Below are 27,477 nucleotides of genomic sequence, written 5' to 3'. Positions count from 1 at the left end.
CAAGAGCAGTTTATTACTACAAGAAACGTCTGCTGAGCAGCTACTATGTCACAAATACAACACACAACTATTACATTTAACTATTATGTATACTAGTGTACAACTGCTATATATGTTTACAGTGCAGCCATACAAACTCTATTCTGTATTGAAACGTTTCAATAAAAGAGTAGAATGCAGAATGTAAATGTTTTGAATGGCTAACGTTAGAAAATGCCAAAACTAAACAGTATTAAAAAATATGCTGCTCACATGTAATTAATTAAGTAAAATAAACAGATGCAACAATTGAACCTGCAAGTTTTCATTTTTATTTTCAGCCAACATCAAGTTTACATCACGAGGTGACTCACCTTTGGCTTGCTTGGATGAATAACACCAAGTTTGGGATTTGGACATTTGGCAACTGCGTCCCTCCACTTTGTTTTGAGCCTAAAATCAATTGGACAAATCAATTAACAAAAATCCCAAACATGTCACATAAACACAACATAGGAGTTATAGTGTTGAAGGGAAAAGCCTTGCATATAATTCACGAACAGAGAAATGCAAAAACTATTTTTTATCTGCATGACTTACTTTACATAACAGATGAATATCACACCGCTGATGATGACTGCAGCAAAACTGAGGATGATGATGATAACCAAGGACAGGTCAAAAGGGGACATAGCTGTGAAGTGACATGTATGAGGTACATTTAGAAATCACATATTACATGCAGTAGAGAGACAAACTAGAGACAAGTGCGTGGCATATAACTGTAGATTTGCACCAGGGTTGTATCATGTGGAACGGTCTCCACAATGACAGCTTGTGGGACGATTCAACACCTATGAACACTGTATAATGCATCAGCAGCTGTTGGTGTTGTCACTTCTTTAAAGGGCCATGTGGTTACACATTTATGTTGATTTGAGTGACCACATTTCATTACAGAAGTTCATTTGACCTAACATGCACAAATAATATGTACACACTCCATCTTAAAGACAAATAAGATGGAAACATGGATCAGTTTTTGTTGTTGTTACCTTTTAATAGACTATTACCTTATTTTGCACTATAGACAACAATAGCCAACAAAATCACTTTGAACAGCCATGAGAGCCACTTGCTCTCTGCTCATATGGTTATGGAATCACAAACACACACACACACACATCAGTTTAGTTGTGTACATTTGGTAAATTTGGCGAGCAGAGCTCCATAATACAGCGTCAATGCCCCTACGGGAAACCCGGAGAATAGCACATATTTGCCCCATCGGGAAAACGAGAATATGGCTAAATGATGTATATGTTTTCATGCTGATATTTTAGGCCTTTGGTGCCATGATGTGATGTTTATGATTCTTGATTGAATGAAAGATGTCATTGTGTAGTGCAGTGTGACCTGATTGGTCTACGTGGGTCCATCAACCTATTTCAGACATGCTCTCCTATTGTTGTAAATAAAAAACTGAGAAGATGACACTTACCGGTTGTGAATTCCACCTCTTTACTACTGTCACTGAACTTGCCACAGTAGTTTGTTTTCACGCTGACAACATATGTAGTGCTTGGGTCCAAGGGTCGACCAAGTATTTCATAGGAATTCCAATTATTAATTGTAGTCGGTGTGACCAATGCCTCTACCTGGTATGGAGAAACAATAATTATAAGAAACAGCAATCATAGTCTCTTTAACTTACCGGCAACCTGACATAACCAAATGGCCAAGACTAAGTCTAGGATAAATCATCTCAGTGTTTAACGAAATGTATATGAAATTGCTCCTACCGTTTTTGTGTCTCCTTTTTTATAGTAAGTCAAATAATGTTCCAATTCAGTCCTGATATAAGATGCCATGTGTGTGTCCCATGTGACTTGAAAATTCCCATCGGATATTTCCACTGAGCGGATTGTTGGGGTGTTAGGCTTTACTGTAGAAGAAGAGAGATAAGAATAGTAAGAGGAAAGTTTCATAACCAAGGGCGTAGGTTTGCATAGGGTCCATAGGGACTAGTCATGACCAAAGTTTGGGAAAGACACAATTGTCCCCACTAATATTTTGTTGATTTCAATTGCCTGTTAGAAAAAATAATTTTGCACAATATATTTGCAAACTCATTCGTAATATTATTAGTGCTGGGCAAGTTAACGCGTTATTATCGCGTTAACGCATTCATTAATTAACGCCGACAATTATTTTAGAGCGCGTTTTTTTTATTTTGAAAGTCCGTTGCTCACTGGCAGCGGTGGAGGAATGGAGACTACTGGACATCGCTGCGGTAAAGTCAGCAGACACTCAGATCTCCGCGGTCAACTCAGCAGACACTTACATGTTAGTGCACCTATATGCTGAAATTCACGGTAAACGCATTGAAACGGCACAGATCGGGAGCGAGCGAAGGACTTTGAAAGGTAGCGGAAAGATTAACGTGAGACAACATCCGGTTTCTTCAGATGAACATCCGATTTTCAGAATAAGATGCCAACAAAGTATGAATTATATTCACATTAAGTATAAAACATGCTACCTGCATCTCGTGAGTTAAAGGGAAAATACACCTAAATTGTGCGTAAAGTGTCTTTATTCTTTGATCGCTGGGTAACCATCATCACCTCTGAGTTACAGCATTATATTGATGAACAGTAGAGCTGCATTCACATGCTCTGACTGTCATGGAGACAGACATTTTTGCTGAAACGTGCTGAAACATTTTATTCCTGTTGCACAGCAGTGCACGTTTCACATAAAGTCAGCACACTGAGCACAGATAGTGCAAGAAATATGATCGCTACTGTGTAAAGGGAATACTGCTGTTAAAAAGCACCTGATTTGTTTAAAGTGTTTGCAAACCAAATGTTATTGCCCTTTTGTTCATATAGCAGTACTTTTAAAATAAAAGTGCGCAATACACTACTTTTGAATTTATTATTGAACTTTGCAATAACAATGAGATTAATCGCGATTAATCGCAAAAAATCCATGCGATTAATCGTGATTAAAAATTGTAATCGTTGCCCAGCACTACTAATAATTGCATAAAGGAGGAAAACACTTTATTTGTAGCCTATTAAGTGCTGCAGAATAGATTTATTTTTAATTGTTTTTGTCTTTTTTTGGCTGCACAACTAAAAGATTTTTATATATATTTTGGAAATAGAATATACTGTTGCATATTGGCATTTTAGCAGAACGTTTTTTATTCATTTATTTAATCATTATTATTTATTTGGTGCAGAATACTGTTTTGTATTTAAACTAAGGTTTTGTTACTGTTATGTTTCAGTTCCAAGTTACACAAATGTTAATATATTTTAATAAAGTTTGCATGTTCAACATAATATCAACCAGGGGCGTCGTTAGGCCTATTTTAGGAGGGCTGAAGCCCCCCTCAAATGTTCTTCAGCCCCCCCAAATAATTTGGCATTATTGGCTTTAAAAATATATATATTTTTATTTTGGTGATGTCATTAAATGAAACTATTGTTTCTCACATGGACAAGTGATTTATAACTCTAACATGCTACATATGTGTGTGCGTTCTGTTTTGTATGTTTTCTCCCCCTTCAAATTACAATCCAATAGCCTATCATCATACTTAACGATATAAAGTTGACACTGTCAGGTCCATTCTCCATCCATTGTGTGCGGTCCCTTTAAGAATTAGGATTTGGGAGTGACGCGGATATTCTTTATTTGAGAAAAGTTCATATTTGTGTTGTCAAAGTTCACTGGCAGTGCCCAGTGTCCCTACCAATGCTGAGACCAAACCTACGCCCTTGTTCATAACCTCCATCCAGTCTGACATCCATTCACTCTCCACCTGGATCTGGATCCGTCTATATCTGGCAGCTACAGGTTATTTGTCGGTACTTTCATTGAAGTCAACTCACTGGTGTCTGTGACGCTGATGATTTGGGATTCTATGATCTTGTCTCCTTTCCGAACTGTGGCTGTATGAGTCTCCCCCAAGATCAGAATCATTTCAACGGAGCAACAACACCGTCCATTGTCACACTGTGTGAAAGTGCTACTCCCATTCCTGTGGAATACAAGATGGTGCATCATGTTCTAAATAGCCTATATGATATATTTATATTTCAGTTGATATTTAATATTACATAAGAAAAACAATGCCTGAATCGACACAGAAATCATTCAAAACCAAGCTAAACAATACATAATAAATGGCTTTGCAGTGAAACACATCGGCTAATAACTAAAAAAATAAAATAAAGCTCACTCATTGAAGTCGTTGCCCCGGAGAGTCAAACTGTATTCAGTGCAGTTTTGTGCTTCAAAGTGGCAAAAGAATCCCGTAGTATAGTCGTTGGTACATTCAAGACGTTGGTCTGAAAGAGACACACGAAGAGAATAATTATGATAATGAGTTATTGCATCGACTATATAAACGATGTCTATTTCCACTATACGTACCAGAGAGAGCTGTTGCAACATTCCCTAAAATGAGCAGGACAAAAGAGATCCTATCCCGGACGCGCCTGAAAGAAAAACAATATCAGATGTTTTCTTCACTTTAATGCGACAGATTGAATGATTTAAGTAACACAGACACTTTCCAAGACTCCGGATTACCTCTTTGAATCCATGCTGAAACGAATTATTCCACTTCTCCTTCGAAACAACAATCCAAGTCACCTACGAACCATGTTGTGAAAATGTAACGTAGGCGTGTTTACATGACAGTCTCACAGTTATCCTGATGTGGAAAGCTGTTACTGGAAATGTTGCGCCACTAACTCTATGGAAGAGCCTCACATGCCCATTTCCTCAAACAGTGAAAAGAAGGCAACACACTCCCCCTCGACAGCAGATTTGAGTGCAATCTATCTATCTATCTATCTATCTACCGCCATCCAGTGGACACTTGGGGGTTTCGCATGTTTAATTTAATTAAAACAGACTATATGAATAAATGTAACATTTGTCTAAAAACTGACCTGTCTTGGGTTCCCAAAGTCATTTCATATTATTTTGTGTAGTTAGCAGCCTATTTCTGATTAATCTTTTTGATGAAGGCACTTTATAATTAACATATTGGAGAGCAGAGTAGATTTATAAAGAATTATGCTAAGCTAAATTAAACAATATTGAATAATTCAGTAAATTGAATTAAATAGATAATCACAATATAACAAACACAATTCTAACACACAAACTCTTTTACAGATGTAATACATCTGAAATATTTACTACAAATCTTCTCACACCTCTTACTGTATGGCAACAGTCACCATATTTTGCAGCTAATATTACACATTGATTTTTCTCTTCACATAAATATGGTCCTCTGAGGACCAGGGAGATGGATAGATATTTCTTTCTTTTTTTCCAAAGAAAACTTATCTTAATGGTTATTTCTCACAGTACAGTAAGAAGTGAGATTCTGTCTCCACCTCTCTGTGATACCAAAGTGAGCACAGCCTGGCTTCCCTGGGTAATGTGGTCTGCCTGTGACGGCCGGGCTGTGTTCACTCAGTCTGCACATTGTCAACTTTGTCTTTAATTTTCTATCGGTCACAGTGGTCGGGTACTCTGCCACCGTTTACTCTCTCTACTTTACTTTATCATTTACTGGTTTCATTCCAATATTTGAAATCATTTTCCTTTTGTTTTGAGATGTTTTGGTTGGGTCAGGTTGTTTTGCGTCATTAATAAAGCCAGTAGTTACAACACTTTTTTAAAGGTTGATATATTAGAAAGTGGTAGCATCTGTGGTAGCATCTGTTTTTATCACTGTACCTACATAGTATGTTCTTGTTCACAGTTGACCACAGTTGCTCAGCAGTTCCAGAGAAGAGCTATGAGGAAGTCATTTCACAAGCCCGAATAGCACCAGCTCATTACGACAGCTGTCTGCTTTCAGACCTTTACTCAGTTTGAATGTATTTTTCCTTAAAAGGCTCAGTATTGATGGCCAAATTGTGTACATATGATGTTGACTCCTCTAGTCAAAGTAAGCTCAGAGAGAGACTGAAATTATCTCCCAGAAATGAGCCTTCTGTTAACTCACATTTCTACTGAAGTCTTATTAACACAACAGCACAGACTGGATAGTTAGACATGATTTACAGCGACACAGTCCTCTTTGCTTTATTCAACATTTAGGGAACACATTTGACCTTACACATAACATAGTTGAATATGACATGTGAGTTACGGACATGCGAGTGACTGTATCTGTTTTGTTCAAGCACTGGAGCAAGCACACATTTAAAACTCAAAACAAGTGCATTCTGTTGACAGAAATTTTACGTGAATATTTTTATGTACAAACTTCAGGGATTCTTTTCACATCATAGGCAGTCATACACTTTAACAGTCATGTCACAGTTGAGAAACTAATGTCAACTCAAAGTCCATTTGTTAACTGTTGTGGAGCTTTCGTCGTATCACATGATCTTCATGTGCAGATATCATGACAAAGGTATCGTATGACAAAGGTATGATTTAAAGAGTAGGAACACCATTCACTGTCTGTTACATCCGCCTCTACCTCACTCTCATCATCTACATTTCTCAGCAATGTTTCTCAGTAATTAAAAAAACAAAAATGACACACAAAAAATGAATGCATACAAATTCAGCCCTACACACTCTGATAGCCGCTGTCTGAGGTTAATGGCCTAGTCTGGTCTGCAGGGATCAAACAGAGAAAAGGTTTTTGGAGCTCAGAGAGACACTGGCCTCCCTGGACATTAATGAAACATGGGAAGCTTTGAGGCAACTTGGTCAATAATTCCTCTGTATACCTGTTCAAATGTTCCTCTTTCTCATCCCTTCTCTCCTCGGAAAACAAAACATCAGGCTGCTCCACCAGATTCTGAAATGGCTGGTAGTCGTCATCCACTGGAGGAAAGCTGCATGAGCCTGCAGGCACGCAGCCGTAGCAGGGGTTTTCATCACACCTAGCTGCCCCTTCAGTTATTCCATGTTGCTTTGTCGCACCACGAACCGCCTCCTCAGAGCTCTCACAATTGGCCTCAACTCTGGACACAGGATCACATGACCCAATTGTGTTGGTGCCGCTAGAGACGGCGGACAAACTGGAGTCTTCTGCATATGAAAATGCCCCAGAATCTGCATTGCACTGCTGATATGACATGTCCATTGGCATAATAGATGGAACCCCTGGTAGTGAATTAACAAGCGGACAAGTTGGTGCCTGTGGGTTAACACAGGTCACAATGTCACCCGCACTAGGACGGTATGCAGAGTCACAAAGCATTTCAGCCGGCGTCTGGACCTCAGAGCTGTCCGTCAGAATCTGATGTGGGCAGCTGGGAATGAGGATGGAATAGGTTTTGTTGTCAAAGCCGGATGACCAACAACTCATGTCATCAGCTCGGACACCACAAGGGTTGTATGGAGAGGAGAGTAAATTACTGTCTCTGGTGGTCAAAGGTGAGAACGGGCCGATATTGGGAAAGACTTTCTTAAGGGCATCGTCAACAGAGGCTATAATGTCAGCAGGTTCTGTATTAGCATAACTGAGACAAGAAGAGCCAGAACTGATTCCACTGCTTTGCTGAAGGCTTCCACTGCTAGTGTCTCCCAGTGACCCCTTCGACCTGAATAGAGAGAAACAGACTTCAAGAGCCAAAAACAAACACATAGAAATCCTTAAGGAAATGTTCTAGTGCAGCCACACTAACCATAGTTTGCTGTCATCTGGAACAAGGAGCTCAACACAGGCAGGGGAGACGACGATTGTTCCAGGCTCCAAGACCTGCAACAAGGGGGATAAAAACAATTAAAACTACAGATTTGATACTTTTTGGTTAAATGGGTCAATTTGTAAAAGTTATTTTCCAATAGATTCCCCATAAATGATTTAACAGTACAGGAAAAAAAACATTTTCAGATTGACTTGTTTGACACATTTACTGAAAGTATGTGGAGAAGTTTAAAGTTAATCATTAAGATGTCAGTCTTGGTTGGTTTGGTGAAACCGTACCAGGGCTGCTGGTGGTAACAGCAAGAGCAGTTTATTACTACAAGAAACATCTGCTGAGCAGCTACTATGTCACAAATACAACACACAACTATTACATGTAACTATCATGTATACTAGTGTACAACTGCTATATATGTTTACAGTGCAGCCATACAAACTCTATACTGTATTGAAACGTTTCAATAAAAGAGTAGAATGCAGAATGTAAATGCATTGAACGGCTAACGTTAGAAAATGCCAAAACTAAACAGTATTAAAAAATATGCTGCTCACATGTAATTAATTAAGTAAAATAAACAGATGCAACAATTGAAGCTGCAAGTTTTCATTTTTATTTTCAGCCAACATCAAGTTTACATCACGAGGTGACTCACCTTTGGCTTGCTTGGATGAATAACACCAAGTTTGGGATTTGGACATTTGGCAACTGCGTCCCTCCACTTTGTTTTGAGCCTAAAATCAATTGGACAAATCAATTAACAAAAATCCCAAACATGTCACATAAACACAACATAGGAGTTACAGTGTTGAAGGGAAAAGCCTTGCATATAATTCACGAACAGAGAAATGCAAAAACTATTTTTTATCTGCATGACTTACTTTATATAAGAGATGAATATCACACCGGGAATGATGACTGCAGCCAAACTGAGGATGATGATGATAACCAAGGACAGGTCAAAAGGGGACATAGCTGTGAAGTAACATGTATGAGGTACATTTAGAAATCACAAATTACATGCAGTAGAGAGACAAACTATAGAGACAAGTGCGTGGCATATAACTGTAGATTTGCACCAGGGTTGTATCATGTGGAACGGTCTCCACAATGACAGCTTGTGGGACGATTCAACACCTATGAACACTGTATAATGCATCAGCAGCTGTTGGTGTTGTCACTTCTTTAAAGGGCCATGTGGTTACACATTTATGTTGATTTGAGTGACCACATTTCATTACAGAAGTTCATTTGACCTAACATGCACAATTAATATGTACACACTCCATCTTAAAGACAAATAAGATGTAAACATGGATCAGTTTTTGTTGTTGTTACCTTTTAATATACTATTACCTTATTTTGCGCTATAGACAACAATAGCCAACAAAATCACTTTGAACAGCCATGAGAGCCACTTGCTCTCTGCTCATATGGTTATGGAATCACAAACACACACACACACACGCACACGCACACACACCAGTTTAGTTGTGTACATTTGGTAAATTTGGCCAGCAGAGCTCCATAATACAGCGTCAATGCCCCTACAAGAAACCAGGAGAATAGCACATATTTGCCCCATAGGGAAAACGAGAAGATGGCTAAATGATGTATATGTTTTCATGCTGATATTTTAGGCCTTTGGTGCCATGATGTGATGTTTATGATTCTTGATTGAATGAAAGATGTCATTGTGTAGTGTAGTGTGACCTGATTGGTCTACGTGGGTCCATCAACCTATTTAAGACATGCTCTCCTATTGTTGTAAATAAAAAACTGAGAAGATGACACTTACCGGTTGTGAATTCCACCTCTTTACTACTGTCACTGAACTTGCCATTGATGTCTATGTAGGTTTTCACGCTGACAACATATGTTGAGTTTTGGTCCAAGGGTCTACCAAGTATTTCATAGGAATTCCATTCATTACTTGTAGTTGGTGTGACCATCATAGGTTCCTGGTATGGAGAAACAATAATTATAAAAAACAGCAATCATAGTCTCTTTAACTTACCGGCAACCTGACATAACCAAATGGCCAAGACTAAGTCTAGGATAAATCATCTGAGTGTTTAACGAAATGTATATGAAATTGCTCCTACCGCTTTTGTGTCTCCTTTTTTATAGTACGTCAAATAATGTTTCAATGCACTCCTCATATGAGGTGCCATGTGTGTATCCCATGTGACTTGAAAATTTCCATTGGATTCTTCCACTGAGCGGATTGTTGGGGTGTTAGGCTTTACTGTAGAAGAAGAGAGATAAGAATAGTAAGAGGAATGTTTCATAGCTCCTCCGCGAATCGCCACCTTAACGTGCTGGAGGAGTTTGAGTGGCTCAGTGATCCTGGGAGCTATGTTGTCCGGGGCATTAGCCCCTGGTAGGGTCTCCCAAGGTAAACAGGTTTCAGGGGAGAGCCCAGACTAAGAGCGGTTCAAAACGACCCTTATGACAGTTAGTCCACGGACTTCAGCCACCTCGCCCGGACCAGGGAAACCGGGGCACCCTCCCGGAGCCAGACCCAGGAGGGGAGCTCTCGTAGGCGAGCGTCTGGTGGCCGGGCCTTCGCCCATGGGGCCCGGTCGGGCTCAGCCCGAAGAAACACCATGGAGCAGCCACCCTGTGGACTCACCACCCGCAGGGACAAGCATCGGGGTAGGGTGCAATGCAGACCGGGCGGCAGGACGGGCGGGAGGCCTGGGCATGCCGATCGCCAGCAGCATGGACTAGCTCTAGGGACGTGGAACGTCACCTCGCTAGCGGGGAAAGAGCCGGAACTGGTGCAGGAGGTGGAGCGATACCAGCTAGATATAGTTGGACTCACCTCCACACACAGCGTTGGCTCTGGAACCAAGCTCCTGGAGAGGGGTTGGACTTTGTCCTTTTCCGGAGTTGCCCAGGGTGAGAGGCGCCAGGCGGGAGTGGGGATACTCACGAGCCCCCGGCTGGGTGCCGCTGTGTTGGAGTTCTCCCCAGAGAATGAGAGGGTCGCCTCCATGCACCTACGGGTTGCGGGGAGCAAGGCTCTGACTGTGGTTTGTGCTTATGCACCAAACAGCAGTTCAGAGTATCCGGCCTTCTTGGAGTCGGTGGGAGGGGTCCTGGAAAGGGCGCCGCCTACCGACTCCATAGTTCTCCTGGGAGACTTCAACGCTCACGTAGGCAATGACGGAGAAACCTGGCGGGGGGTGATTGGGAGGAACGGCTTGCCCGATCTGAACCCGAATGGTGTTTCGTTATTGGACTTCTGTGCTTGCCATGGTTTGGCCATAACGAACACTATGTTCGAACATAAGGTGGCTCATAAGTGTACCTGGTACCAGAACACCTTAGGCCGGAGATCAATGATCGACTTTGTAATCGTATCATTTGATTTGCGGCCATATGTCTTGGACACTCGGGTGAAGAGAGGAGCAGAGCTGTCAACTGATCACCTGGTGGTGAGTTGGATCAGATGGCAGGGGAACCGGTTGGAAAGACCCGGCAAGCCCAAACGTGTAGTGAGGGTGAACTGGGAACATCTGGCGGAGGACCCTGTCCGGGAGGTCTTTAACTCCCACCTCCGGAAGAACTTCTCACACATCCCGAGGGAGGTTGGGGACACGGAATCCGAATGGACCATGTTCAAAGCCTCTATTGTGGACGCGGCCGCTAGGAGCTGTGGCCGGAAGGTCATCGGTGCCTGTTGTGGCGGCAACCCGAGAACCCGGTGGTGGACACCGGAGGTGAGGGAAACCGTCAAGCTGAAGAAGGAGACCTTCAAGGCCTGGTTGGCCCAGGGGTCTCCTGAAGCAGCTGACAGGTACCGGCAGGCCAGAAGGGCTGCAGCTGCGGTGGTCGCGAATGCTAAAACTCGGGCATGGGAGGAGTTCGGGGAGGCCATAGAGAAGGACTTTTGGTTGACCTCAAGGAGGTTCTGGCAAACCATCCGACGGCTCAGGAAGGGAAAGCAGGGCTTACCCCAGGCTGTTCTCAGCAGGGGGGGGGGGGGACTGCTAACCCGGACGGGGGACATCGTCGGGCGGTGGAAAGAGCACTTTGAGGAACTCCTAAACCTGACCAACATGTCCTCTGCAGAGGAGGCAGCACCTGAGGACCTAGGGGGAGGCTCACCCATATCCCTGGCAGAGGTCGCTGAGGTAGTTAAAAAGCTCCTTGGTGGCAAGGCGCCTGGGGTGGATGAGATCCGCCCTGAGATGCTGAAAGCGCTGGACATAGTTGGGCTGTCTTGGCTGACACGCCTCTTCAATGTCGCATGGGGGTCGGGATCAGTGCCCATGGAATGGCAGACCGGGGTGGTGGTTCCCATCTTCAAAAAGGGGGACCGGAGAGTGTGCTCGAATTACCTGGGTATCACACTACTCAGCCTCCCGGGGAAGGCTTATGCCAGGGTGCTGGAAAGGAGGCTTCGACCGCTTGTCGAACCTCGGATTCAAGAGGAGCAGTGCGGATTCCGTCCCGGCCGTGGAACAGTGGACCAGCTCTTTACCCTCGCAAGACTACTGGAGGGGTTCTGGGAGTTTGCCCAACCAGTCTACATGTGCTTTGTGGACTTGGAGAAGGCTTTCGACCAGGTCCCTCGGGGGTTCTTGTGGGGGGTGCTGCGGGAGTATGGGGTGCCGGACCCATTACAACGGGCGATCCGGTCTCTGTACGACTGCAGTAGGAGCTGTGTCCGCATTCTCGGTAATAAGTCAGACACGTTCCCGGTGGGTGTTGGCCTCCGCCAGGGCTGCCCTTTGTCACCGGTCCTGTTCGTGACTTTCATGGACAGGATATCTAGGCGCAGCCTTGAGGCGGAGAACGTCAGGTTCGGGGGTCTCGGGATCACCTCTCTGCTGTTTGCAGATGATGTGGTCCTGTTAGCCTCCTCGGATCATGACCTCCAGCATTCACTGGGGCGGTTTGCAGCCGAGTGTGAAGCGGCGGGGATGAGAGTTAGCACCTCCAAATCTGAGGCCATGGTTCTCTGCCGGAAACCGGTGGATTGCTCCCTCCAGGTGGGGTCGGAGTGCCTACTCTGGGTCAGCCTGCTTGGCCTGCTTGGCCTGCTGCCACCGCGACCCGACCCCGGATAAGCGGAGGAAAATGGATGGATGGATGTTTCATAACCTCCATCCAGTCTGACATCCATTCACTCTTCACCTGGATCTGGATCCGTCTATATCTGGCAGCTACAGGTTATTTGTCGGTACTTTCATTAAAGTCAACTCACTGGTGTCTGTGACGCTGATGATTTGGGATTCTATGATCTTGTCTCCTTTCCGAACTGTGGCTGTATGAGTCTCCCCCAAGATCAGAATCATTTCAACGGAGCAACAACACCGTCCATTGTCACACTGTGTGAAAGTGCTACTCCCTTTCCTGTGGAATACAAGATGGTGCATCATGTTCTAAATAGCCTGTATGATATATTTATATTTCAGTTGATATTTAATATTACATTAGAAAAACAATGCCTGAATCGACACAGAAATCATTCAAAACCAAGCTAAACAATACATAATAAATGGCTTTGCAGTGAAACACATCGGCTAATAACAAACAAAATAAAGCTCACGCATTGAAGTCGTTGCCCCGGAGAGTCAAACTGTGTTCAGTGCAGTTTTGTGCTTCAAAGTGGCAAAAGAATCCCGTAGTATAGTCGTTGGTACATTCAAGATGTTGGCCTGAAAGAGACACACGAAGAGAACTAGAAAATGCATTTCCTGCTGAAAATGCGTTGGAATGCTGAAAGCTGAAATTAATTGTAAAAAAATTGCTGAAAATTAAGAAATGGGAGACTACCCGTCTGGAAAATGTTGAAGCCCAAAAGCATTTAAACTGCACTGCTGAAAACCCTTCTAGTTGAAATGTCTAACTATGGTGTCTGTAGCTGAAAGTATGAGGAAGAAGAAGGCTTTGAAAGTTGAAGAAGTTTAACAGGATTTGAAGATTTTCTCCATAGAGATCCTTAGCTTCAAAAAGTTTAAAGATTACAAATATGAAAAGTCAAAGCACCCGTCTCCTGAAAAAGCTGAACATTTTGAAAGGGAAAAGTCCTCTCAAAATCTCATAGACCTGAATGACTGCATGAGAGAGAGAGAGTGATAGAGACATAGACAGAAAGATAGAGAGAGAAGAGAGTGAGAAAGACAGTTATATGGACTGAGTGAGTGAGACAGCTAGACAGACAGTTTTATGGAGTGAGTGAGTGAGACAGGCAGACAGACAGGTATATCGACTGAGTGAGTGAGTGAGACAGGCAGACAGACAGTTTTATGGACTGAGTGAGTGAGACAGACAGGAGGTCTAACGATCTTCCATGAATATCTCCAACTCATGTGTGTCTGTGTGTTGAGAGAGACAGAGAGACAGAGAGCCTGCCTGCGTGCGTGTAACTGGTTGCCATGGTGAGGACGCACCTGTTGGAGAGTCTGTGAGTCTGTGTTTATCAACATCACTAACTAGAAAATGCATTTCCTGCTGAAAATGCGTTGGAATGCTGAAAGCTGAAATGAATCTCAAAAACATTGCTGAAAATAGATATCCAATTTAAAAAAAATTGCAAAAAGCTTAATAATTCAAAAAGTTGAAAGATTATAAATATGAAGTCATATGTAGCTGAAAGTATGAGAAGAAGAAGGCTTTGAAAGTTGAAGAAGTTTAACAGGATTTGAAGATTTTCTCCATAGAGATCCCATTCAAAAGAAAATTGCAAATAGCTTAATATTTCAAAGAATTTAAAGATTACAAATATGAAAATTCATATCACCCCTCTCCTAAAAGAGTTGAATATTTTGATATTCGAACGGTTTCGTAACGTTTAAATACAGTTAATCCATAGGGCTTTTATTTTGAAAGGGTGGGGCTGGGTGGGGGAGAGAGGAGGAGGAGACAGAATCAGAAAGTATGAAACACACATACAGAGGTTATTAAATGACAGGCTTCATCACAAGCATTTCAGTTAGAATTCATTCTGTGGGGCTTTTATTTTAAAATGGAGTGGGGGGAGGGGAGTCCTGTAAAAAGCTGTAAGACCTGAATGACTGTATGAGAGACACACAGAGAGAGAGACATACAGAGATAGAGGGAGAGAGACATACAGAGAGAGAGAGAGAGAGAGAGAGGAGTGCGTGTGTGTCTGTGAGTCGTGTTTATCAACATCACTAATTAGCTTCATCAGAAACACCTGTGTCCTTGCAGCCTTTTCATGGAGATTAAACAGGGAAACACCTCTCAAACAAATCCTCAAAACTCCCATAACCGTAGCTCCTATTGCTCCGATATTAATAAATGAGAGGAAGGATGAGTTGAAGAACAGATCCTGTAAAAATTGTGTCTGTAGTGTAAAAAATGTGGCTGAACTGGCGATTTAGAAATGGGGTACCGTGTTCTGTGGAAGATGTTTTTGAAGCAAAATTTAACATTGGTCTCTATGGAGCAGAAAGTTGGTTTTCCTCTCAATTACAGGCTTCTGTGTCAAATGTGTAAATCTGTGGGATTCCACAGTCATTTGTCTACGACAAGGACAAGATTAGCTACTTCTACATCCAGAAATTATGCATGAAGAGTGAAGATTGTGGACACAGTGGCAAAAGACAAATGTTTTTTTCACAAGAATCTCAAGCTGCTCTTCACTCTAGCGGTGACATCACGCACTCTAAGCTGCACAATACACACCCATTATAAAGTCAGAAAAGGAGTGAAAAAATCATAAAAGTTAAAATGGAACAGTTCAAAAAGTATAAAAGATATCAAAAAGCTGAATAAGGTGGCAATAGATCAGGGTTTTCTCAACATTTTAAAGTTAAAATGGTGTCTGTAGCTGAAAGTATGAGGAAGTAGAAGGATTTGAAAGTTGAAGAGGATTTGAACATTTTCTCCATAGGAACCCATTCAAAAAAAAAAATTGCAAAAAGCTTAATAATTCATAAAGTTTAAAGGTTAGAAATATGAAAAGTCATAGCAGCCCTCTGCTGAAAGAGCTGAACATTTTGATAGTTGAACGGTTTCTGTAGCTTAAAATATGAAGGAGCAGAAGAGTTTCAAAAAGCGTACGGAAGAAATATAATAAGAAGAAGTATAAAGATTTGAAGAACAATAGTTGGAATGCTTAACAGCATTCCAACAAATATAAGGAAGAATAAAGATTTGAAGAACAATAGTTGGAATGCTTAACAGCATTCCAACAATAATTATGATAATGAGTTATTGCATCGACTATATAAACGATGTCTATTTCCACTATACGTACCAGAGAGAGCTGTTGCAACATTCCCTAAAATGAGCAGGACAAAAGAGATCCTATCCCGGACGCGCCTGAAAGAAAAACAATATCAGATGTTTTCTTCACTTTAATGCGACAGATTGAATGATTTAAGTAACACAGACACTTTCCAAGACTCCGGATTACCTCTTTGAATCCATGCTGAAACGAATTATTCCACTTCTCCTTCGAAACAACAATCCAAGTCACCTACGAACCATGTTGTGAAAATGTAATGTAGGCGTGTTTACATGACAGTCTCAGTCTTCCTGATGTGGAAAGCTGTTATGGAAATGCTGCGCCACTAACTCTATGGAAGAGCCTCACACGCCCATTTCCTCAAAGAGTGAAAAGAAGGCAACACCCCCCCCGACAGCAGATTTAAGTGCAAGCTATACTAACATAAATAATAATGTTGAATGATGTAAGCGATAAAGGTGTAATAGGTGGCCATATGGATTAAAAGTGGGGAAAGAATGTCCGTCTGTCTATCTATCTATCTATCTACCGCCATCCAGTGGATAATCGGTGTTTCGCATGTTGAATTAAATTAAAACAGACTATATGAATAAATGTCACATTTGTCTAAAAAAACTGACCTGTCTTGGTTACCCAAAGTCATTTCATTATCTATTTGTGCAGTTATTATTCTCACTAATCTGTTTGATGTAGGACACTTTATAATTAACATATTTGAGAGCAGAGTACATTTATAAAGACGTATGTTGAAAGTCCCTAACCGGAAGTCGCAGGTAGGCTACTCTCGTGTCTCGTGCTACTGTTCGGATGATTAAAATGTCTAACGTCAGTTTTCCCAGATCACCACGTGCATCAAAGGCTTGGATCGCGCTGAGACGACTTGACAAAAACGGTTCGTATGTTTCTGCACGTGTTATGACTTTACAATCAGTTATTGATTATTCTTCAGCCACTGCTCTCTGTTTGTGTCCGTCTGCGTCGGTTTCCATGTCAACTAGCCTCTTTAACCCATTAAAGACTCACTAAGCGCTCATATTTCTGTCATGGACAGAAAAATGAATGTATGAATAACGTGAGTATGCTGGATACTCACGTTATTCATACATTCATTTTTTTTTTACTTTGTTTCTACTTCAGCAATTGGTCAGCTGTAGCTGGTGAGGCTTGTATCCATAAATGGTCAAAGAGGAGAGCAGCAGCTGCATTTGACTGTTGAGTGTTATCAGGTTTATTCTATGGTGTAGTATTTTAAAGAGGGAAATAAACATCTATTTAATCTGAATATGGATTACTGTAAAACGGAATGATTAGGGCCAGCCGTGTGTGTGTGTGTGTGTGTGTGTGTGTGTGTGTGTGTGTGTGTGTGTGTGTGTGTGTGTGTGTGTGTCTGTCTGTGTGTGTGTGTGTGTGTTTGTGATGGCGTTTTATTTTATGTTTTTACACAAAAGGGACAATTCTTAAAATGACATCTACTGCTGCTCCCTCATTGAAATATCCAGAATATATAAAGATGCAAATATTTTCTTTATGTCAAAAGTTTAAATACTGGACACACTTCACGTTAAAGTCCATTCTTTATGTGTATTGGAGGTTTTAATTTTCTACATCACACTTGTGATGGATCTAGCCTCAGTGGCATACTGGAGCGTGATCTTTCTTATCTTAATTAATGGTTATTTCTCACAGTACAGTAAGAAGTGAGATTCTGTCTCCACCTCTCTGTGATACCAAAGTGAACACAGCCTGGCTTCCCTGGATAATGTGACTGTAACCGTGTACTCTCTTTATTTTACTTTATGATTTACTGGTTTCATTCCAATATTTGAAATCATTTTCTTTTTGTTTTGAGATGTTTTGGTTGGGTCAGGTTGTTTTGCGTCATTAATAAAGCCAGTAGTTACAACACATTTTTAAAGGTTGATATATTAGAAAGTGGTAGCATCTCATGTTGTGTCCGTTGCAGACGACAGAGTGGTGGCTCTTCGAGAAGTGTCCATTCCTCCAGCAGCTGAGGCCACCGTGATCATACAGGTGTGCAAGTGAACTTCACCTGTTGTTATTATCACTGTACCTACATAGTATGTTCTTGTTCACCTATCTAATATAAGTATCAAAATATAGAAAATTTAAATATTAAAGATAATTATTAAAAAGATAAATAACTAAAGCTCTGTGTTTTTTTTCATGTTGTATATTTTCACGTTAAATCTTTTTTATCAGATTATCACCACTACCTTTGGGCTGAACACTTCCGATGTCATATTCAAGGTACAATGACTCTTTTGCCCTAATGTTAGAGATGTAGCCCTACTACAGAAATGCATGTGTCTGCAGAATATTGTTAAAAAAGAAAGAAAAATCTGTTTTTGGTTGCAGCTGAAATTGTGAAATGACTTGTGCTTTGGTCTGTTTGCAGTTAAGGAACCACCGCGGCTGTCTGATCCCTCTGAACAGCTCGATCCCTGCTAACAGCAAGCACATGTAAGGAGTCTTTGACTGCACACAGTTAAGTCTCTACATCTATTCAGTGCATACTCTTATTAATTACTACTGGTGTCATGTGTTTTTCACCACAGGCCTTATGTGCTTGAGGTAGCCAAGATCTTTCAGCATGGTAAGAGTGGACTCACGTTTTTTGTCTCTTTGACACTGTTTTCTTAAACTGTGGGTCAAGATCTGGACAGGGGCCTTTCATTGGGGCCTCTACACTAGCAACACGTAACAAGCACCTCGAAAGCTTGCTGATAATATAGTATATCTTGTTTTTTTTCATCCATTAATTAATAGTTTACCATTTCGATTTTTAATTAAATGAAACAAACGAGATATGACATAAATCGCTATCTTTAGAGATGCTGGTGGGCACATTTTATTACACTTAGCCAGAGCTAGGCTCACTGTTTCCCTCTGTATCAGGTCTGGGTGCTAAGCTAAGCTAACTGTCTGTGGACACCCGCATAAACAGATAATAAATGACAATATAACAAAACACAGTTGTAGTAATATGAAAATATGTCCTCACAGAAGAAGTTATAATTGTTTACAAATACTGTACATTAATAAACACTATATGGAACCCATGGCTGCACACAACTACATTATAGTGTTAAATACTATTACACTATGTTAAAGCAGATGACATTTAGATTATGACATAAATCCTGGTTACATAAAGTACAGGTTCAACCAAAATGGATTGCAATACATTTTGAGTCACAAAGGAGGAGAAAAGGCAACACAGTATCGCTAGTCATATAGTTCCTGGCTAACTACACATCTGCCCACAGCTAAAAATGTTTATAAGCATCTGGATTTGTTGGTACTGTATATTGTATTCTCCTTTGTGCATTAGAACACATGGTAGTTGCTGCAGAAATGTGATAGTACTCCTTTACTTTTGCCTAAATCAGTTATTAGCCATATTCATTTCTTTCACAAGTGAAACTCAAATTCAGTCTGAAGGAAAGGCAAGATATCTGTAACGGTTGTGATGTCTCTGTTCCCAGTGTGTCCCAAGCCCAGAACCATTACCATGACTGTGATCAACAAGAGCATGAAGACCAGGCTACAGACTATTGACAAGAGGGTAGGATTATGAATGATTCATTCAGAATCACTCAGCAGTGCTGCTCCAACATAAAATGACCTTCCTCTCTGGAGGAGAAAATGTTCAACCACGTGTCCTTTGAAATAGCCATTTAGTATTTATTTAAAACTATCAATGAGTTTATCTAATGTAGAACAACACTGCCAATAACAATACAAAAATACATCTTCTCTGGGAAGGGGGAAGTTATTTTCCTTCAGACAAATGAGAAATTAACAAAGTAATAGAAACGTTTTTAAGATTCAGCATTTTGAATTTGGAGTAGATTCTTTGTGGTTTTATTGTATCTATTCATTTTTTAAATGTACTATTTTTTCATGGCATTTTTATTCTGTGTTGATCGTAAAGCTTTATTACTTGCCAGAACTTGTATTAAGATTCCATGTTTTATTACAGATTCAGAGACTGGAGGAACTTCTGCCTCAGATCAAACTCAGACGCAACGAAAAACTACGCCAGGTATTTTTCTCTGGGCCTTCGTCAACAGTGAACTCAACGATAACCATAACACATTCATGCATATGAGTGTAACCCTGGCCACCTACTCATCAGACATGTTATTTTATTGATTTTGATTGTGAAAATGTCACCATATCACCGTGATAGTGTATCTCCACATCCACTTGACCGCGTAACACTTTCGTGTCTGTCTTGTCGCAGGAGATTGAATGTCTCAACCAGAAGTTGAGGTTTCTTCATAAGAGAATGCAGGTGAGTCATTGTGATCATGACCTTGTTGAAGGTGCTGCTGGAGTTTTTAACTCTTTAGTCATTCTGATCAAACATAGAAAACCTAACTTAATCAAATTAAACCTTGCAAATTGCAATTTTCCAGAATGTATAGTATTTAGCTGCAACAGTCTCAGACATATTTTTCATGTATTCTCCAAGTCTCTACGCTGTTTCTGCAGTCTTTGTGTTTCTTACTGCATGTCATTATTTTTCGGTTTCATGTTTGCACACACTTCCTTGCTCTGTTTTAAGGTGGCAGATTCTCGCAGCTGGAAAGGGGTGCTGACCAGAGCCCCTCTGTGGTAACAAACCATCGAAAACACAAACCATCAGTGGGACTATGGTTACTCTCTTCATTCACATTTTACAACTTATTTTAATAGCTGCATATACACCCTTCCTACAAAGTATTTTTAGTAGATTAACTGCTATTTATGGTACGTAAAACAGAAATATTTTATATATTTTTCTGCCAGGAAATGTGGTCACTTTGGTATAATTGAGTAACAACATATTTGTAACACTTTTGTGCCGTGCGTTACTAGAATTACTATGGTAGCCAACCAATGGGTTGACCAAATGATTAAATGTAAACTGTGATATTATGTTGTGTACACCATGAAATCAATTAAATAAAGGAGAAAAAGGGAGATTGTCTTTTCTTTTGATGAACGGTTGCAATATTCAAAACCACACAGCCTCAAATACCATAGTATTGTAATATAAAGTCCATGCTTCATCAGTTATAACGGTATTATCTTGCATCTCTACAGGATCAGATGGTACAGACACTCATAAAACTGAATGTTTGCATCATTCTTTGCCAGACTTCACAAGACAAAATAAAATTGCATTTTGAAATTACTTTTGGTACCAAAGGCAAGTCAATTTTTTTATCAGAGAAATGTAACATGAATGCTTTTAGTATGTTTAACGTGAACACATATCCAAATATTCTTCTGTTGCATTGGTACTTTCCGAAAGCGTTAATTCAGACACAAAAATACAGTAAAATAGATTGAAATAGATCCAAAAATACATTAACAAGTTTTTTGTTTATCTTTGATAATAGTTCTTCATTCTCTATAAGTAAGTGAAATACATATCAATAAAAAACAAGTATTTTTTATGTTAAAATTCCTCCAAATTAAGCAGTTTTTTTTTTTACTGCCAATCGTGTGTTCCACATCCAGCCCAGTAGGCGGCGACAGTGCGCCTCTAAACTGGCTCTCCAGCCGCCACTAAACCAAAACAAGCAGAAGAAGTACGCGGTGGAGCGGCAGTCTAGAGACGTTAAGTGTGTGTTTTAGCTCTGACCCACCCATGGTTCTATCTTTATGAACAATTGTTGGTGTTAAAGTTGCTGAGGTTACATGTAGCGTTAAGTTAATACAACACTCAGTTAGCCTGCTAGCTGCAGCCAGGTGTCCGTGCCTCAGAGTAACTCAACGTTACTCTCCAAAGAGGTCGGTTGGATGCCTGTGAGACGGGCTCTGGTGGATTGTGTTGTGCTGTCTCTGCAGAGTGCCTGTGTGTTTTATCCGTGCTGTAAAGACTGCTTCTCGAGGATTGATGCTGAGCCGCAGGACACGACGAGGTAAACACACTAAACAACCAACGAAGAAGATTCATTTCAGTTCTGAAGGGGACGCAGTGGGTCCATGAAGTGTATTTTCAAAACTTTACAGTAACTAATTGAACTGAAATCAATACCAGCACTTAATTTTGAGGTACCGTTAGCTAGACTATATAAAGGCTGTATTCTTGCATTGCAAATTAGCTCTATAAAACACACTTAACACAAGTTGACCTGTATTCTCTGTCTGTCCACCACAGATGCAGATGTTCCAAGTGTGGTTACAGCTGTGTGAGGGAGCAGGTTGATTACAGATATCGTCTCTCACTGAGGGTGGCCCGGGACAGCTCCATATTTGGAGTAACAGTATTTGGAGCCTGCTTGAACCCATTATTTGGCATTCATGCAAGAGGTTTACAGAGGTGAGCGATGGGAAGTTATCTTTCAACCAACTCAAAATGTCTGCACTTATTACTCTTTTATTTAGGTAATATTTCAAGTCTCGGCGTGGTTTGCTTACTTGAAACCTCCTGGTCCACATGCAGCATTGCTTCAGTATGCTGCACGTTGCAGTGGTTCCCCTGGAAAAGATTAAGCCACTTAGATCTTTTAAAGTTTCAGTTTTAAGTTCTCTTGTTGTAGTTAGAAGACTCAAGACTGTGGCCTAAACAACACTATTATTAGTATTAAATATCTGGCAAGTGTATTAACCTTTTATGATTTTGTGGTGTCAGGTAAGGTGACATAACTCTGTTTATACAACACTGTGGTAAACCCTGTGTCGGTCAGAGGGAAGACCCGTGTTTATTTTACCAGTGTTAAGTGTGGCACATTTAAAAAGCTCATCTTGATATCGGTGGTTTCTCTCTTTGCCAGTTCAGTAGAAAGCCTTGTGGGTTTCTGTTGTTTCTGTAATGCTGTAGGTTGGTGGAGAACTCGGATGGACCGTCAACCAGATCCACGTTGCTGATGAAGGCGGTGGAGGATTGTTTCATTGGCAGACATTTTATCTTTGGTATAAAGGTACAATTGCGATTATGTATTGCTCTACTTGGCTGATATTAGCTTATCATTACATACATCTAGATATGTATCTAGGTGTATGTGTTTATGTTGGCCAATAGGCTACTAAAAAGTGTTTTTGGTAACTTAGAAACGGAGTCACCATTTCATAGTTGGCCCACCAGAGAGCTGTGACAAGTTAACAACCTGTTTAGTATGTATGTTGTTCAAAATTCTTTAAAACAAGACTAAGAGTCTACACAGCAATGCTACCGGCTAAGTAAGCTGTACGCTGATCTCAATCCTAAAGTTGCTCTGCTAATATGCAGATGTTTATATCTGGTATTCTAATGTTACCATGTTTACCGTCTTACTTTAGCATAGTAGCATTTTAACAATTGCTAATTAGAACAGAACACACAGTTGAGGCTGGTGGGAATGTCATTAGTTTTGCTGATATTGGGAAAAATACATTTTCACCTGATGATGGGGCTACAGGAAGAATTAAGGGATCAACAAAGAGATTACAATTCATTCTTAGGGGAATGTGCACGTCTGTACCAAATTTCACAGCAATCCGTCCAACAATTGTCAAATAAATTTGAAAAAAAAACACGAACCACAGATGTCGACCTCATGGTGGCAGAAGAGGAAAGGTCAGGGGATCCCCAAAGTCTTTAGGATTCATCCTCTAGAAGCCTTGCATGCCTCCACAGAGCTCCAGACAACTCTTCCAGTGCTACCAGCTTTCTCACTGGTTGCATCCTTTTGCATCTTACATGTTACTGCATCAATAGGCTGATACTAATATAATATATAATAATCAAACAACTAAAGAGCTGTCAACGGATCACCAGAGGTTAGTTGATTTCTTCCTGTGGGAATCATGAATGTCTTCGCAACATTTTTCTGTCAACACATCAAGTAAAATATTTCAGTCTGGACCACAGTGGTGGGCCGACCAGCCGACAGACCACCATTGTCTTTCCATCCCTAGAGCTGTGCTGCTAGTATCAAAACAAATCTAGGGTTTTGTGTTAATGTTAAAAAAATGAACACAAAACTAAATTAATATTGTTTTTTCACACCCAAATGTTCCAGTTTTGATCCAGCAACATGTCCAAAATAAGTGCTTAATTGAATTAGTTTAGTATTCAGGCTGCTTGCTCTCAAACATCCCTGGTCTGCTCTGTGTCCCTTTAGGTAACCCAAACAGAAAGTTGGCCTTGGTTAGGAGTGCCTGCTGCGAATGGCTCCAGCAGTAAAGAAGCGGTCCACTTTATTGCCAGTCAGATGATTCTCCCCACAGCTGCAGGCCTGGAAGGCTGCACAGTGCTCAGCTATTATCAGATCCTTCTTCAGAGAGCTGCAGAATATGAGCTGGGATCCACCGACCCCAGCAAAACCTCCAGACCCCCAGCAGCTGCCCTGCTGCTGATTCCTCAACATTGTCCAGCCGGCAGCTTCAATAACTCCACACTTCCTGCCTCGGGTCTTCTTTCCCAATCACCACAAAGGTAATAACACGAAGAAGCTACTGATAAGTATTACTTTCTATCTGATAATTATCTCTACCAAGCGTAGCATGAGGAGATTATGTGTTTGGTCATGTGTGTGTGTGTGTGTGTGTGTGCTTGTTTATGCATCTGTATGTCTGTCCATGGCTAATCTCGCACATTTCTGGACCCATCAGCTTAATGTTTTTGGTGCTCAATTGTGACTGTATGCTCAAGGGCCTCTCATGGTTGATAAGAGGTCAGGATAAGAGTCAGTACCTCCAAGTCTGAGGCCATGGTTATCTGCCAGAAAACGCTGGATTGCGTGTTAAGAGACAGTCACTGTCCAAAGGATGGATGGATGTTCAAGTCTCTCAAGTCTTGAAAAATGGAGTGGGAGATGGATAGGCGGTTTGCTGCAGCGTCAGGTGAGGCCTCCTGGATGCCTCCCAACTGGTAGGAGGCCCTGGGGTAGACCCAGAAGATGCTGGAGTTATTATATATCTCGGCTGTCTTGGGAACGCCTCAGCGTCTCCCAGGAAGAGCTAGAAAATGTTGCTGGGGAGAGGGACGTCTGAAATACCCCGCTAAGCCTGCCGGGCCTCGGATGAGCCGAAGATAATGAATGAATGAATGTATTCTTACGAGCTCACTGTTTGGCCTGTGAGCTCCTAAGAATTGTGGCTCTAAAAGTGTTTTCTTTTAAATGTAAGAAAAACATCAACACACTGAATTTGCAAAGAATAAATCTGACGGTCTTTATTCAATAAGACGGGAGAGGAGGCTGTCTATGGACAGTCCTAAGTGTCTTTTGAAACCTTCTGTAAGTCTGCTCTTGATTCTCTCGATCTACTGTAAGAATAAGGCTAGTTTCACATGCTTTTTATCTTTATACTTCACATGTGCCTTTTCATTTTTTTCCTTTGAATTGCTTTTCTTTTCATCCTAGTTCACAGTACCAAGATGGCACCCTTGCTCCCACCCCTCCATGGGAACAGTCCCTTGGACTGGTTACTTCATCAGCAGAGCAGGAGGAAGGCTGCAGTCTCCTGGACAGCGGAGATGAGAACAGCCGACAGACAGAAAACAGAAAAACACCACATCGTATACAGAGAGGCTGCCCGCAGAACCGTGAAGTCACAGAGGAGAAAGCGCTGTTGCCTCTTCTTTCTTCAGAGTGCGGTACTTCCAAATACCCGTGCTCATCAACCGAGAAAGCCGTTGGAAACGCGTCCATCCCGAACACTTGCTTCAGCCCCCCCCCACCTGGCCACAGCATCTCCGAGGAGAAGACGTTTTCTACCCGACAACTCACTCAAACATTCTTGTCAAGCTCCTTGGCTTGGGAAGATTTGCCATTCTCTGAGAGTCTTTCAGAGTTTTTGTGTGAGGATGACAAACATTTTGACATTGTTGGTGAAACGGAGCCACATCTCAACGTGCGAAATAAGAAAGAAACAAGAAACAACCTGGAAATCAGTTCACAAGACAATAGCGTATCACATAAATCAACTGCTGCTTGTCAAACACAGATAACAGACATCCAACCACAGATATTACTGGATATCACCAATACACCTGTACCGGATGGAGGTGACGGACATGATTTACCCGACCAGGTGTACAAGACCCCTGTTGGATGTGCATTCAAGAGTCAAGCCAGGAACATTTGTACCCACGAGTGTAATCAGGAGGATGAGAAAGCTCGTTCTCTGTCTTCTGAAGAAGAGCAGCTTGAAGGGGATACCTACAATTGTTCGGCAGACCTATTCGGTAGCTCACTCCTTATCGAAATGAGCACAAACAAACTCGACACGCGTGCCGAAACTGTCAGGACGAGCACAGAAGCGTGCCCACTGCTTCCCAAAGCTAACAAACGGCACCCGAAGAGTGAAAAGGATTCACATTCAACACCAGACAAACAGAGACGGAAACGTAAAAGATGCATTAACAGAGACGGTTTAATTCCAACAGGCACACGAGGTCTTGATTTCATCCCTCCCTCTCAGTCCACCCCCATTGTAAAAGTGAAAGGCTCACCCGCCTCCTCATACAGAAACTTGACATCAGCTGAATTCAGTTCACAATTTGACAGTAAAAAGTCAGCCAATAGCACCTCTCCTCTTTGTAAATCAAACTGTGTTAGTGCTCACCAGCTGTCCCAGTGTGGCAGAGAGTCTACAAAAGAAGACCTGGTGTGGAGTAAGACTTCCAGCCACAGATGTACCCCCGAAAGGGGGTTCTGGGAACCAGACGAGCATAAAAAACATCTGCTGGCTCCGCAGCACCCACCGGTCCAGAGAGGGGCTCTGAACACAGGGTCAACCGGAACCATCAACCCCGGGTGTGACTCAGGTGATTGTGATGTGACTGTCTGTGATTATGAGGACAGTGAAGTTATTATTCCTCCGACTCCTGTTGCTGAAACACAACGGAGTGTGAAGCTCAGAAGGAGAATGCAGACAGGAAACAGCAGCGGTCGTTTAGGTTATTCTGGGGAAGGGCAGCAGGGAGACGGAGTTTATTGTAAAAGAACTCAAAGCTTCACACCATCACAGAGAGCTCTGGCACGAACAGAAGATTGTGACCGTAAGACGGTTGATGAGGGGATTCTGGATGGATCTCATTGTTACCTCCTGGATGATGAGAACGAGTCATGTGATTGGTCTAGAGATCTGTTCTCTGACTCGATCTGAGAGGTTCTGCTGCAGACGGTCTTGACACATTGATCCAAAAAGAATGAACTTTTTGAAATTCCAGCTCGTACTTCACTCTGTGCGGAAGGATCTAAGAATAGATTCCATACATCAAATACTAAACATAAGAGAGAGGCTGTTGAAAGGTACATGTGCATCCTTACTTGCACCACCTTCTGCTATTTGCACTTTATCTTTATGTAAACATTTGTGGGTTCAGCAGCCTCAGGCACACCTATTGACGTGCAGTAAAATGGGTGACTCGCCAGAAGAGTGAGTACTCTTACAGCAGTAGCTGAGGCAACTTCTTATCAATGCCTGTGGTTTTGTAATGAGTCACGAAATGAATCACATATGGATTTATTGTTTGGATGTCCACGTATACTTTTAGGGATTGATCTTAAAAAGGAAGATTGTCTCGTTATGCACTTTTAAATATTCAAAGGCTTT

The 27,477-nt window shown here is 41.5% G+C and overlaps 4 protein-coding genes across 5 annotated transcripts in view; 2 read left to right on the top strand and 2 right to left on the bottom strand.

The window, feature by feature from the left end:
* LOC142970054 (uncharacterized) overlaps positions 1-4,774 on the bottom strand; it is a 6,640-nt gene extending 1,866 nt beyond the window's left edge. The window contains exons 1-9 of one of the 2 annotated variants that reach the window (XM_076110203.1): positions 4,588-4,774; positions 4,429-4,493; positions 4,235-4,343; positions 3,885-4,033; positions 1,782-1,924; positions 1,481-1,637; positions 799-842; positions 580-665; positions 354-432 (exon numbers count right to left, since the gene is read on the bottom strand). In XM_076110203.1, coding sequence (XP_075966318.1) covers positions 354-432; positions 580-665; positions 799-842; positions 1,481-1,637; positions 1,782-1,924; positions 3,885-4,033; positions 4,235-4,343; positions 4,429-4,493; positions 4,588-4,601 — 846 coding nt within the window. In that variant the 5' untranslated portion in view covers positions 4,602-4,774. Of the gene's footprint in view, positions 1-353; positions 433-579; positions 674-798; positions 843-1,480; positions 1,638-1,781; positions 1,925-3,884; positions 4,034-4,234; positions 4,344-4,428; positions 4,494-4,587 lie in introns of both variants that reach the window. The other variant, XM_076110204.1, reaches the window with a different exon arrangement.
* A 1,305-nt stretch (positions 4,775-6,079) lies between these two features.
* On the bottom strand, positions 6,080-16,209 carry LOC142970007 (uncharacterized). The gene is made up of 10 exons (XM_076110152.1): positions 16,087-16,209; positions 15,928-15,992; positions 13,252-13,360; positions 12,907-13,055; positions 9,794-9,936; positions 9,487-9,649; positions 8,570-8,663; positions 8,344-8,422; positions 7,668-7,741; positions 6,080-7,583 (listed from the first exon to the last, which is right to left on the bottom strand). The coding sequence occupies exons 1-10, from the start codon at positions 16,098-16,100 to the stop codon at positions 6,602-6,604; spliced, it is 1,872 nt and encodes a 623-aa protein (XP_075966267.1). The 5' UTR covers positions 16,101-16,209; the 3' UTR covers positions 6,080-6,601.
* Positions 16,210-16,680: 471 nt separating this feature from the next.
* LOC142969771 (uncharacterized) lies at positions 16,681-20,861 on the top strand. Its single transcript, XM_076109774.1, has 9 exons — positions 16,681-16,810; positions 17,882-17,949; positions 18,139-18,186; positions 18,335-18,399; positions 18,495-18,532; positions 19,425-19,504; positions 19,922-19,984; positions 20,186-20,236; positions 20,510-20,861. The coding sequence occupies exons 1-9, from the start codon at positions 16,726-16,728 to the stop codon at positions 20,561-20,563; spliced, it is 552 nt and encodes a 183-aa protein (XP_075965889.1). The 5' UTR covers positions 16,681-16,725; the 3' UTR covers positions 20,564-20,861.
* A 655-nt stretch (positions 20,862-21,516) lies between these two features.
* Positions 21,517-27,269, top strand: ddias (DNA damage-induced apoptosis suppressor). The gene is made up of 5 exons (XM_076110144.1): positions 21,517-21,854; positions 22,094-22,255; positions 22,757-22,856; positions 24,039-24,352; positions 25,281-27,269. Exons 1-5 carry the CDS (start codon positions 21,733-21,735, stop codon positions 27,025-27,027), a joined length of 2,445 nt encoding a protein of 814 aa, XP_075966259.1. The 5' UTR covers positions 21,517-21,732; the 3' UTR covers positions 27,028-27,269.
* Positions 27,270-27,477: the final 208 nt, after the last annotated feature.

This window comes from Anarhichas minor, unplaced genomic scaffold (assembly GCF_050575085.1).
Source record: "Anarhichas minor isolate MPS153535 unplaced genomic scaffold, ASM5057508v1 ptg000042l, whole genome shotgun sequence".
NCBI classification, from domain to species: domain Eukaryota; kingdom Metazoa; phylum Chordata; class Actinopteri; order Perciformes; family Anarhichadidae; genus Anarhichas; species Anarhichas minor.
Note: the sequence above shows the minus strand (reverse complement) of the source record. Positions and strands in the feature narration are given on the sequence as shown.

What these genes read in the sequence shown, in the direction of transcription:
- LOC142970007 (XM_076110152.1), bottom strand. An exon ending in CGGGGCAACGACTTCAATGC is followed by an intron (nt 13,056 to 13,251) that starts GTGAGCTTTATT and finishes TGTATTCCACAG; the next exon opens with GAAAGGGAGTAGCACTTTCA. An exon ending in CCAGATGACAGCAAACTATG is followed by an intron (nt 7,584 to 7,667) that starts GTTAGTGTGGCT and finishes CTCTCTATTCAG; the next exon opens with GTCGAAGGGGTCACTGGGAG.
- LOC142969771 (XM_076109774.1), top strand. Translation starts at nt 16,726, where the DNA reads ATGATTAAAATGTCTAACGTCAGTTTTCCCAGATCACCACGTGCATCA. An exon ending in AGGCCACCGTGATCATACAG is followed by an intron (nt 17,950 to 18,138) that starts GTGTGCAAGTGA and finishes CTTTTTTATCAG; the next exon opens with ATTATCACCACTACCTTTGG. An exon ending in CTTCCGATGTCATATTCAAG is followed by an intron (nt 18,187 to 18,334) that starts GTACAATGACTC and finishes GTCTGTTTGCAG; the next exon opens with TTAAGGAACCACCGCGGCTG.
- ddias (XM_076110144.1), top strand. Translation starts at nt 21,733, where the DNA reads ATGCCTGTGAGACGGGCTCTGGTGGATTGTGTTGTGCTGTCTCTGCAG. An exon ending in GAGCCGCAGGACACGACGAG is followed by an intron (nt 21,855 to 22,093) that starts GTAAACACACTA and finishes TGTCCACCACAG; the next exon opens with ATGCAGATGTTCCAAGTGTG. An exon ending in CATGCAAGAGGTTTACAGAG is followed by an intron (nt 22,256 to 22,756) that starts GTGAGCGATGGG and finishes GTAATGCTGTAG; the next exon opens with GTTGGTGGAGAACTCGGATG.